General features: G+C 34.5%; 1 protein-coding gene and 1 long non-coding RNA gene across 2 annotated transcripts; both read left to right on the forward strand.

Annotated features, from left to right (window-relative positions):
• The first annotated feature begins 2,404 nt into the window (after window positions 1-2,404).
• On the forward strand, window positions 2,405-3,929 carry LOC136829166 (cuticle protein CP14.6-like). The gene is made up of 3 exons (XM_067087485.1): window positions 2,405-2,506; window positions 2,977-3,206; window positions 3,372-3,929. The coding sequence occupies exons 1-3, from the start codon at window positions 2,498-2,500 to the stop codon at window positions 3,592-3,594; spliced, it is 462 nt and encodes a 153-aa protein (XP_066943586.1). The 5' UTR covers window positions 2,405-2,497; the 3' UTR covers window positions 3,595-3,929.
• A 5,450-nt stretch (window positions 3,930-9,379) lies between these two features.
• Window positions 9,380-9,884, forward strand: LOC136829168 (uncharacterized). The gene is made up of 2 exons (XR_010850325.1): window positions 9,380-9,424; window positions 9,582-9,884. It is a non-coding gene; the product is annotated as an uncharacterized lncRNA (long non-coding RNA).
• The last annotated feature ends 2,585 nt before the right edge of the window (window positions 9,885-12,469 follow it).

The following is a 12,469-nucleotide window of genomic DNA, read 5'->3' on the forward strand; positions in this document are numbered from 1 at the left end:
TTTGGATATGCTTGTCACTACAAATGCTTGGATCCAAGTGCAAAAAATATGAGGCATTTATGATGTCCGGTAGCGGGATACGAACCCGCATCCCACAATCACAACGACGTCACGTTGTCGACCTGACCAAGAGCTACCGGACATCATCATTACTTCTTATATCTTGCACTTGGATCCAAGGCTTTGCAGTGACAAGCGTATCCAAAAAGCGCGAAGAATTCGAGAAGTTAAGAGGGCATTGTGGCTATTACAATTATATACGTATTTGGTAAAAGTGACCAGTAGATTCTATATATATATATATATATATATATATATATATATATATATATATATATATATATATATATATATATATATATATATATATATATATATAATATATATATATAAATAATAGTTTCCTTAGTATAAGTAGCGTAAAAAGAAGTGGAGGGGAAAAACTGTAAAGATACGTCAAAGAAGTGATAGATAAGTCAGTGTTTTGTGATGGTTGGGTCATGTGGAAAAAATGAAGGACGATATGATGGTGAAAAGAGAGTAATTTAGGAGAATTAGGAAACAGGGGCTGGGAAGATGGAATGCATTTCAAGGGGTTCGATGCGATGCTGATGGACTTTCTATGCAGGAGCAGGAAGAAGCTAATATTGGGAAAGTTTTCCGCACTCATGATTTATCCAAGATTCAGTGGTTAAAGTGTGGAGAAGGTAGTTACCATTGCCTTTTCTTTTATTTGGAGCCAGAATCCGTTAAGAGGAACATCTAAATTTTGATAAAATATATTTACTCGTGTATGTGTAGAAACTGATACGTATACAGTATATACAGTATATATATATATATATATATATATATATATATATATATATATATATATATATATATATATATACGCATATATATACATATATATGTACATGTATATATACATATATATATAAATATATACAAGACAGAATACGTTGGCGCAAGCGGGCCACAGCACATAGAAGGACAGGGTGACAAGGAGATAGCCGGTCATCAAAAGGTGATACATTTATTGCCGACGCGTTTCGTAACAACATAGTTACATCATCAAGGCTAAAAGAGAAAACAACACAAATTAAAAACACATGGAATATAACTTTGACTTTAAGAGTCTCAACAAATTATACCAAACTTACATTAAAACAAAACAAGATTTAAAAAAGCACCTGCTAGACTAAAGGCTGAAGCCTTGAATGATTCGGAAAGGAGGGAGAGGCAGCGAAGAAAAACGGCTCAAGCCAGAAACAACTGTATAGAGGTGGTGTGATTGTTCAACTTGGGCACTAACTGCTTGATAAATAATGACTCTAAAATAAGCAGTTCGTGTAAACGGCTTGTTTGGCCCAAGACAGAGAAGTCAGAATAGTTAATGCTGGTGTTAGAAATTTTTGTGTGATTTCTGAGCCGTTTTTCTTCGCTGCTTCTCCCTCCTTTCCGAATCATAAAGCCTTCAGCCTTTAGTCTAGCAGGTGCTTTTTAAGTCTTGTTTTGTTTTAATGTAAGTTTGGTATAATTTGTTGAGACTCTTAAAGTCAAAGTTATATTCCATGTGTTTTTAATTTGTGTTGTTTTCTCTTTTAGCCTTGACGATGTAACTAGTTGTTACGAAACGCGTCGGCAATAAATATATCACCTTTTGATGACCGGCTATCTCCTTGTCACCCTGTCCTTCTAAATATATACATATATATGTATATATTTATATATATATATATATATATATATATATATATATATATATATATATATATATATATATATAAATATATATATATATATATATATATATATATATATATAGAGAGAGAGAGAGAGAGAGAGAGAGCAAAAATTTTTATGGGACATCTAAATGTTAAAAATATATTTAGAGTATGTGTAAAAGATATATACTGTATATAGAGAGCAAAAATTTTTAATTGGGACATCTAAATGTTGAAATAGATATATATTACTGTATATGGTATGTGTATATAAATTTATATATACTGTATATACACACATATATATATATATATATATATATATATATATATATATATATATATATATATATATATATATATATATATATGTATATATTCATATATATATATATATATATATATATATATATATATATATATATATATAGTTGTCACACTAGGCCTTATACAATTTTATTGATTACAGGATGAACAGCTTCACAATACCAAATAAGGAGACTGATACAAGCGAAAGGATAAAATCAGAGAGAGAAAGAAGAGAGTGAGAAGAGATAATATTGGGAATAAGAGGCATATCAACATTGCATAAGTATAAAATCAAAGTTCATGAACGGGAGAATTCTCCAAATAGGATCATGGTTTGAATGAATGTATGGTCCAGTTCACAGATAAATGGCAACGTGGCAACCTAGTCGTGGGTGGGGTCCGTTAGCATATAAAGATGTATCGCGTCTGCAGACCATCACAGTTCTTCGACAGACACCGACATGAAGTTTGTAAGTTCCCGCAAAGAAACTCACTTTCATCCAGATGGGTTAATATGAATTACAACTATAAAGATGGTACTCAAGGGGCAATTTTCAGTTTCAGGAAGAATGGGAAGACCGCAGCTATACTGATAATCTTAGGGAAAATTTTATGTCTGAAGTGCGTTAAGAAATCTACGTGATCATATTCCCAAAGCATCATTATTCTTTTTCGAGTCTGCAGTCACGCAGGATTGGATGAATGAAGTGGTTTCATTCTGACATACACACATTAAAAGATAATAGCCAACTCAGAGACGGAAAATCTGATTATAAACCACTAACAAAGACTTGGATGATTGTACTTTGACAAGTTCACTTAAAAATATAGATAATATTTAAGCTTACTTTGCAGTGGCCACTGTCCAACATGGTGAAAACGGTAACTACAAATGCTACGGATCTCTTCCAGGCAATTGAACGCTTGCTTCCATTTCCAGGTAATTGTAATTGCTTCTTTGGTCGCTGTGGCATTCGCCGCCCCCCAATACGGCTACGGAAGAGGCGGCGGAGGCTCCAGCGAGGAGATCGCCATCATCAGGGACGATCGCGACCGTGATGACTTCGGGAGGTACAGCGTCAACGTCGAAACCGCCAACGGCATCGAACTGGCCGATGCAGGAGCCCCTGAAGGACCCAAGGGCGCCGTTGTGGCCTCTGGATTTTTCTCGTAAGTTTATATGACTGGAGTTCTCATGTCTTTTTTTTTTTTACGATTGATTGGGCGATGTCTTTTGACATTACTGCATACTGTCGTGATGATTTACAATATGACCCAGTAAAATAAAAATTTCAGCTCCATATTATAAAAAGAAATGATTTTTTCACCTTCCAGATACACCTCTCCAGAAGGTATCCCTGTGCACGTGAAATACGTTGCCAACGAAAATGGCTTCCAGCCCCAGTCTGACCTCCTGCCAGTGGCTCCCGAATTCCCCCACCCGATTCCCCAGTTCGTCCTGGACCAGATCGCCTTCGCTGCTGAGGAAGACAGGCGTGGCAGTTCATCAAGATCGCCCTCAGGATCTTATGGTCCTCCCCCACCTCGTTACAATTAGATTATCTCGGTGCTGGAAAGTCGAACGAGCGAATGTATTTATTATCAAATGACGAATAAATGATACTCTCACATATTTGACACTTTAAGTTTTATTCTTGTACCAAAGAATAATTCATTTTCTGGTAACAATTGTTATGTGTATTGCACTCAGAGCTTTTCGTGTTTATACGTAAAAGCAATGTTTTGCGTTTACGTACTTATTTCATTTTAGTAAAATTACACTGGCCGATGCAGGATCCCCTGACGGACCCAAAGGCGCCGTTGTGGCCCCTGGATTTTTTCCTAAGTTGAAAAGCTCCTGAATGTATAGTCTTATTTAGGAGCAATTTGTCTTCAACGTGACCAGTCATGAAACTGCACAAGACTAACATGTAGCAATAATTCTTCTATTTATTGCTCATGCATGGGGTTTCCAATCTATGGAAACTGATACAATAAGCTGCGTCTTTTTTCGCAGGTTCCACAAGAAATGTCAGCATAATAATAATAATAATAATACTTAAAGGTGCGCTTGTTGATTTGGTTACTATTTTTGTTTTTAGCTACACCTCTCCCGAAAGGGTTCCAGTCCTGGTAAAATACGTTGTCAACGAAAATGGGTTCCAGCCTCAGTCCGACCTCTGCCAGTGGCTCCCAAATTCCCCCACCCAATTCCCCAGTTCTTCCTCGACCAGATCACCTTTGTGGCTGAAGACGACAGACGCAGCAGTTCCTGAAGGCCATCCTCGGGATCTTATGCTCCTCCCCAACCACGCTACAATTAGGGCACTACTTTTCCATGCTGGAATGTGAAACGAACGAATGTATTTATCGTTATGTTGGAGTGTCTAATAAAGATTACTATTAGCTCTTGCATTTTCTCTTCCATGTCAAGAAGAGCGCATCATACATGACATTTGCAAAAATACTGTGAATTGCTGATCAGCTTTGAACTGACATTTCAAAGTGAGGATGTCACTTGGGAATTATTCTGGAATCAAGTTTAAAAATTAAAAGATTGTCTAAAATGCACATAATTTATTACTTCATTTTACTGAAAATTTAAGTTTAACGATGCTCCGTAGGGGGTAGCGCCCTCAGTGCACTTCATGTGGTGCACTGTAGGCATTACTAAAGTCTGTTTGCAGCGACCCTTCAGCCCGTAGCTGCATTCAGTTTTTAGCCTTGCACCTTTTGTTCCTTTAGTCCCGCTTCCGTTCTTCAGTTTTGTTCCTCTCAGTTCCAGGCGTAGATCCTTGAATTTCATTTGTTTTATTTCATGAATTTCTTTATCGTGCTTTCCAACGACTCCAGCTCCTTCTTTTCAAAGTCGTCATCGCTGAATGGCCGAGAGTTCCCCCGTGCTTGGCTTGGAAAACCTATAATTCATAAATTAATTTAATTTTACCAAAGACTCGTCAGACCATTGATAACAGCTTTATACATTCAGCTCTGGCTAACATCATTTTAGTTAGAACAGGTTTCTGGCGGGCACTGTCAAACTCACCTTCAATAAAAATAAGAGGAGGAGACTAATATTCAAATATAGCACAAATTTAACGCAAAATTTTAGGAATATAAGTGGCCAATAGAACTCACATTACTATGATAAAAGTCGGGGTTGTTTGAAAAGTAGCAATGATAAAATAACTTTTGTGCAAGATTTTGAAGATGATTTCACTTGAGTGTGACAAGAATCTTAACCACTCTGTCTCAAAAAATGATTTGCATTGTGGCTCGTGTTAAAAAGAAAAGATACCTTAGAAACATTTACATTAATTTCTGCAAAGAACTTTCCTTGCTGAATACTGCTTAATTATATCACTGGAGGAAAGGAAAAGTAAAACTAGACAATGACTGTTCTTGATTTGACCCCATTGACCTTCGTGGCCCCATTGTGACCCATGCCCCATTTAATCTTGTCTGCCAAAGTTTGCTGTGAATATTTCTTTATATATTGTTTTCCAGCTGAACTGATGCAGTTTGGATTCGGAGTCCACCTGATTACCAAGCAAGGAAGGGCAATTATAAAGTGAAGTTTAATTTTTAGAACTATTCCCTCCAAATATAGAACTGACCTAACATACCGTCGGTAACGGAAAATTATAACACAAAATATAAATATGAAAAGCGTTTAGCAAACTTTTGTGCTGTTAGTGGTTATTCTGTGAACAATTCTGTGCACTGCTGAGCTTCTGCGATGGAATATTCCCCCCCCCCAAAAAAAAGATAAATAAAAAAAAGAACAACTTAATGGTACTCCAGGAGGTGAGATTCAGCAGTTTTTTTTATTGCAATGATTCTGTTTTATTCATTTATATTTTCTTTACTCTTTTTATACAAAATGACAAGATTGAGAAGTCAGCACTGGAATACCGTCGGGGTTGCGTTATATTATAACGAAATGTAAAGACAAAAATTTCTGCTCCAACAGCGCTTTTTCAGCGTTTTTTTTCTAACTTATCTTGCATACTGCAGAATTATCTTTTGTACTACGGTACCGTAAAAAAAAGTTGCCTTACAAATGAATGTTGCTCAGAATACAATAAAAACTTTGCAGTAACTAAAATGCAAGTTAATCTTCCGGTGGAAAGTGGTGGCATATTATTGCTGTTAGAATAAATTTAAAGAAAGAGAAGGTAGGAAGGATACTCATCCAAATAGGAAAAGCCTCAGTCTCATCAAAGTCGTTGACCTGGAAGAGATGGCAGTAAAAACCGTTCGCTCCTGCTGAGGTGACCAAGTTGCTGGCACTTCATGACTGCTGGCGTTTGATAACCCCGTCATAGATAGTCTGACCAAACATTGATTTTAATAACAGACAAAATAACTTTTTTTTTAGTAGGGTTGTCAACGCTTATATGTATATTTAAATAAGCCAAGTTCAATTTGAAAAGTAAGTATCAAATTCAAGGATGATGACATAATGTCGGTAGCACTCTGTTGTAAGGAATTTCGAAGAAAAGCATAGCCTATATTTTTGCAGGGTGACTAGGACTCATAAGCATTGTTTTTTATATTAAAATGTCAAGACATCGATAAGTTTATGTCTCCCGACTAAAGTGCATTCTGAGATCAAGAATTTTAGAATATGAATGTGAAATGTGTAAGGGCATCATAAGTAGTTCATTATAATTGACAATATAAGTTTGGAAAAAACAGAGATTTTAATAGAATAAGACAATGTTTTATTGCGATAGTAACATAATTTGCACTTGATCATAAGGTCATGGAATGTGATGACTGTAGTTAATACACACACACACACACACACACACACATATATATATATATATATATATATATATATATATATATATATATATATATATATATATATATATATATATATATATATGCAACTATATAGCCACAATGCCCACTTAAATTCTCGAATGCTTAGCGCTTTTTTTGGATATGCTTGTCACTACAAATACTTTGATCCAAGTGCAAAAAAATATGAAGCAATTATGATGTCTGGTAGCGGGATACGAACCGCATCTCATAATCACAACGGGTCACATTGTCGACCTGACCACGGGCTACCGGCTTATATCTTGCACTTGGAATTGTAGTGACAAGTGTATCCAAAAAGCGCGAGGAATGAGAAGTTTTTGTGGCTATTGCAATTTTATACGTATTTGGAAAAAAGTGCAAAAATTCTATATATGATATATATATATATATATATATATATATATAAATATATATATATATATATATATATATATATATATATATATATATATATATATATATATATATATAATATATGAAATGTCTAGTATAAGTAGCGTAAAAAGAAGTGGAAGGGGAAAACTGTAAACATTCAAAGAAGTGATAGATAAGTCAGTGTTTTGTGATGGTTTGGTCATGTGGAAAAAAATGGAGTACAATATGATGGTGAAAAGAGTGTAATTTAGGAGCATTAGGAAACAGGAGCTAGGAAGCTGGAACGCGTTTTCAGGAGGTTCGATGCGATGCTGATGAACTTTCTGTGCAGGCGCAGGAAGAAGCTGATATTGGGAAAGTTTTCCGCACTCGTGGTTTATCCATGATTCAGTGGTTAAAGTGTGGATAAGGTCGTTACTATTGACCTCTCTTTTATTTGGAGCCAGAATCCGTTAAGAGGAACATCTAAATTTTGATAAAATATATTTACTCGTGTATGTGTAAAAACTGATATGTATACAGTATATATATATATATATATATATATATATATATATATATATATATATGTATATATGTATATATGTGTGTATATATATATACACATATATGTGTATACATATGTGTGTGTGTGTGTATATATATGTGTATATATACATATATATATATATATATATATATACATATATATAAACATATATGTATATATATATACTGTATATACATACATATATATATATATATATATATATATATATATATATATATATATATATATATATACATAAGAGATAGAGAGAGAGAGAGAGAGAGAGAGAGAGAGAGAGAGAGAGACAAAATTTTTGAGTGGGATATCTAAATGTTGAAAAAATACATTTTTGTGTGTAAAAATTTATATATACTTTATAATATAAATATATATACAGTATATATATATATATATTATATTTATAATATATATACATATATATATATATACATTTATTATATTTATGTATATATATATATATATATATATATACATATATATATATATATATATATATATATATATATATATGTATATATATATATATATATATATATATATATATATATATATATATATATATATATATATATATATATATATATATATATATATATACATATATTTTATTGATTACAGGATGAACAGCTTCACAATACCAAACAAGGTGACTGATACAAATGAAAGGATGAGATCAGAGAGAGAAAGAAGAGAGTGAGAAGAGATAAAGTTGGGAAACAGAGGCATATCAACATTGCATAAGTATAAAACCAAAGTTCATGAACGGGCGAATTCTGCAAATAGGATCATTGTTTGAATGAATGTATGGTCCAGTTCACAGATAAATGGCAACGTGGCAACCTAGTCGTGGGTGGGGTCCGTTAGCATATAAAGATGTATCGCGTCTGCAGACCATCACAGTTCTTCGACAGACACCGACATGAAGTTTGTAAGTTTCCGCAAAGAAACTCACGTTCATCCAACTTGGTTAATATGAATAACAACTATAAAGATGGCACTCAAGGGACAATTTTAAATTTAAGGAAGAATGGGAATACCGCAGCTATACTAATAATTTTAGAGAAAATTTTGTCTGAAGTGCATTAAGAAATCTACGTGATCATATTCCTAAAGCATCATTATTCTTTTTCGATTCTGCAGTCACGCAGGATTGGATGAATGAAGTGGTTTCATTCTGACATACACACATTAAAAGATAATAGCCTACTCAGAAACTGAAAATCTGATTATAAACCACTAACAAAGACTTAGATGATTATATTTTGACAAGTTCACTTAAAAATATAGATAATATTGTAAGCTTACTTTGCAGTTGCCACTGTCCAACATGGCAAAAACGGTAACTACAAATGCTACGGATCTCTCCCAGGCAACTGAACGCTTGCTTCCATTTCCAGGTAATTGTAATTGCTTCCTTGGTCGCAGTGGCCTTTGCCGCCCCCAGTACGGCTACGGAAGAGGCGGCGGAGGCTCCAGCGAGGAGATCGCCATCATCAGGGACGATCGCGACCGCGATGACTTCGGGGGAGGTACAGCGTCAACGTCGAAACCGCCAACGGCATCGAACTGGCCGATGCAGGAGCCCTGAAGGACCCAAGGGCGCCGTTGTGGCCTCTGGATTTTTCTCGTAAGTTTATATGACTGTTCTCGTTTTTTTTTTAACAATTGATTGGGCGATGTATTTTGACATCACTGCATACTGTCGTAATGATTTACAATATGACCCAGTAAAATAAAAATTTCAGCTCCATATTAAAAAGAAAATGATTTTTTTTACCTTCCAGATACACCTCTCCAGAAGGTATCCCTGTGCACGTGAAATACGTTGCCAACGAAAATGGCTTCCAGCCCCAGTCTGACCTCCTGCCAGTGGCTCCCGAATTCCCCCACCCGATTCCCCAGTTCGTCCTGGACCAAATCGCCTTCGCTGCTGAGGAAGACAGGCGTGGCAGTTCATCAAGATCGCCTTCAGGATCTTATGGTCCTCCCCCACCTCGTTACAATTAGATTATCTCGGTGCTGGAAAGTCGAACGAGCGAATGTATTTATTATGAAATAACGAATAAACGATGATCTAACATATTTTACACTTTAAGTTTTATTCTTGTACCAAAGAATAATTCATTTTCTGGTAACAATTGTTATGTGCATTGTACTCTGAGCTTTTCATGTTTATACGTAAAAGCAATGTTTTGTGTTTACGTACTTATTTTATTTTAGTAAAATTATACTCTATGGAGTCAGTTGGCTGCATGAAACTTTTTTATTCTGTTTATAGCAGAAGTGATATAATGAAAATGATTGCTTTATCTAGGCAGAATAATTCCATGAGTGAATAATAGTCAAATGCCGCCAGTGGCAGATGTACAGTATTTCAGCTTGGTCAGAAAAATAGCGAAAGCCCTTCAATATTGTCAATTTTAAAAATGGAAAACTATTTGTGAGCAATGAAGAAATTTCAGGAATTTTAAACCTCTTTGACACTTGTACTTCTGTATGTTCTGATTATTTATATTTTGTCAGGATCATCTTATCCATAACTAATGAAATGATGTAATTTCAGCCAGCATATCCATCTGACTGTTTAAAAACAGGTTGAAAACAAGATCGTTTAGAGTCGGGAAACCTCTGCTATGGAAGAGGCCTCGACAATAAAAAAGCAATGATTAAATTTGGTTTCTAAAATCTACTGTAATAGTGCTTAGGGTTGCTTTTATTTAAACCTGGCTGAGGTATTCAAGGTTAAGCAGTCCACCCCATTAAAGGGCCTTTCTCCACAAAAATGGAATTTTTGTATCCCCCGAAACAAAACCACTTATTTACCAGCAACGATTCCCACCTTTGGGCCAAATTTTCCTGAAAATCGACACGTCAGAGTAATCTTACTGTGAAACAATCAACCAAATAAACAAACCGAAACAAACACAAGTTTCTGGTCAGATGCCATAGCTAGATTTTTTACTGATGGCTGAATTTTTATATTTGGGAATTCAGTTCATCTTGAAGTTTCATAAATACATGTAAACTAATTTGTTGCAACCCGTGGGCAGTGTAACTTGAATCTTGAACAAATTAAAATTTTATAAAGGTGTATAAATTACAGTAGCGTATCAAGGTTTTGGGTGGCTTCCTGGTCCCTAGTAAGCAGTGGCAAAGTCTGTTTTGTTTATAAATTCCTGACGGCTATGAACTGGTGAGGATATGTTCACTTTTTCCTCAAGAACAAATTCCAAATAATTTGCAAAAGATTGATTATTTGTTAGTATTTTTTCCATTAAATGAGCCCGTCATGATTTTATTCTGAATTTATTCCACAGATAAATTTTTCAATATTTTTTCATTTATTGGATGGTTAACTTTGAACCATAAATTATAACTATAACTGGTTGGTTATAGTTAATATAAGAAGTAAAAGCTGGAGCAAGAGGGCAGTATTTTTTGAGACATTTCGATAGTTAACGTAACTGTAAGATTTGATATCAAAAACTTTTTTCATAAAGAAGCATTAAACAACAAATACAGCTGGTGAAAGTGTACATACAACGAGAAAAATAACTTTTAGAATTTAGAGAAAATAAAGACACTGGCACAGGTAAAACATAATTTGTAAAGAAGGCACCAACATTTGTTGCTCTAACCTTTTGCTATACAAAGTTTTGTAAGTAATTACTAATGAAAAGTAATTATTAATAAGCTTAGGTAAATGCGGATTTCAATCCATCTTATCAAAATTGCATCCTCCGGAATGATATGTAAAGACGAAATTTTTTTTCATCTTGACCAAGTACTCAAGCCACGTCTATTGTATAAGACAGCGACCAGCTGCTTACACTTTCATGGTACGTGAATTTTTCTTAATACTTATAAATAAAATTTATTTAACAAATACAAATAAAAAATCATTGGTATAACAGAAAATATATGAATAAAGAGACTGGGTTTGTGTTCATCTGAAATTTTACTTACCTTAAAAAAAATCAAAGTCTTAATATCAGTTTAATTTCCGTGTGTTCCTAACGCTTCTATTCTAAGTAGATGCTGTGAAATCTGTTGACTATTGAGAACATACTTCGACAAATCTGTAAAGAAAAAGCCGGCATACAGTCCTTCAATGGGCCTAGTGTAATGAAGGGTGTGATGAAAGAGTCTGAAGAACATTATGACTCTTCTGTAATAAAGTATTTTTTGCTGGGAGGTTTTATTATAAAGCAGAAGGAGAGAAAATAAATTTCTAGTCCAAACGTGATATCATTCATAGAGGAAAATGAATTAATAGTTTAGGATATGAACAAGGGCGTATGTATAATTTTCTGTCATATCACCACAAAAGAAGCAGTGTGAAGAGGTCGGAGGTTATGTCACATTCTCTTTGTAGCCGATGATGATCAAATGAAATTTGAGATGCTCTATGATTACCCGTGTTAAGCTCAGTTTGCCAGCAGAGTTACCAGGCCTTCAGCTTGTCCATTATTACTGAAGAAACTGCTTTTAACATCATTAACAATGAAGGCTATTTTGATGTCAAAAGATGAAAGAAAACACATTTTATCATCATCTGAAAATGATCGATAAAAGAAAAGTGAAGTTTCGCAAATAGTTTCCGATCCTGCACAAAGTAATGACATCGAATAATCCAGAACTTAAAACCACAAAGTTAGAACTTCAGACACCT

The sequence above is a fragment of the Macrobrachium rosenbergii genome, chromosome 44 (assembly GCF_040412425.1).
Source record: "Macrobrachium rosenbergii isolate ZJJX-2024 chromosome 44, ASM4041242v1, whole genome shotgun sequence".
NCBI lineage: Eukaryota > Metazoa > Arthropoda > Malacostraca > Decapoda > Palaemonidae > Macrobrachium > Macrobrachium rosenbergii.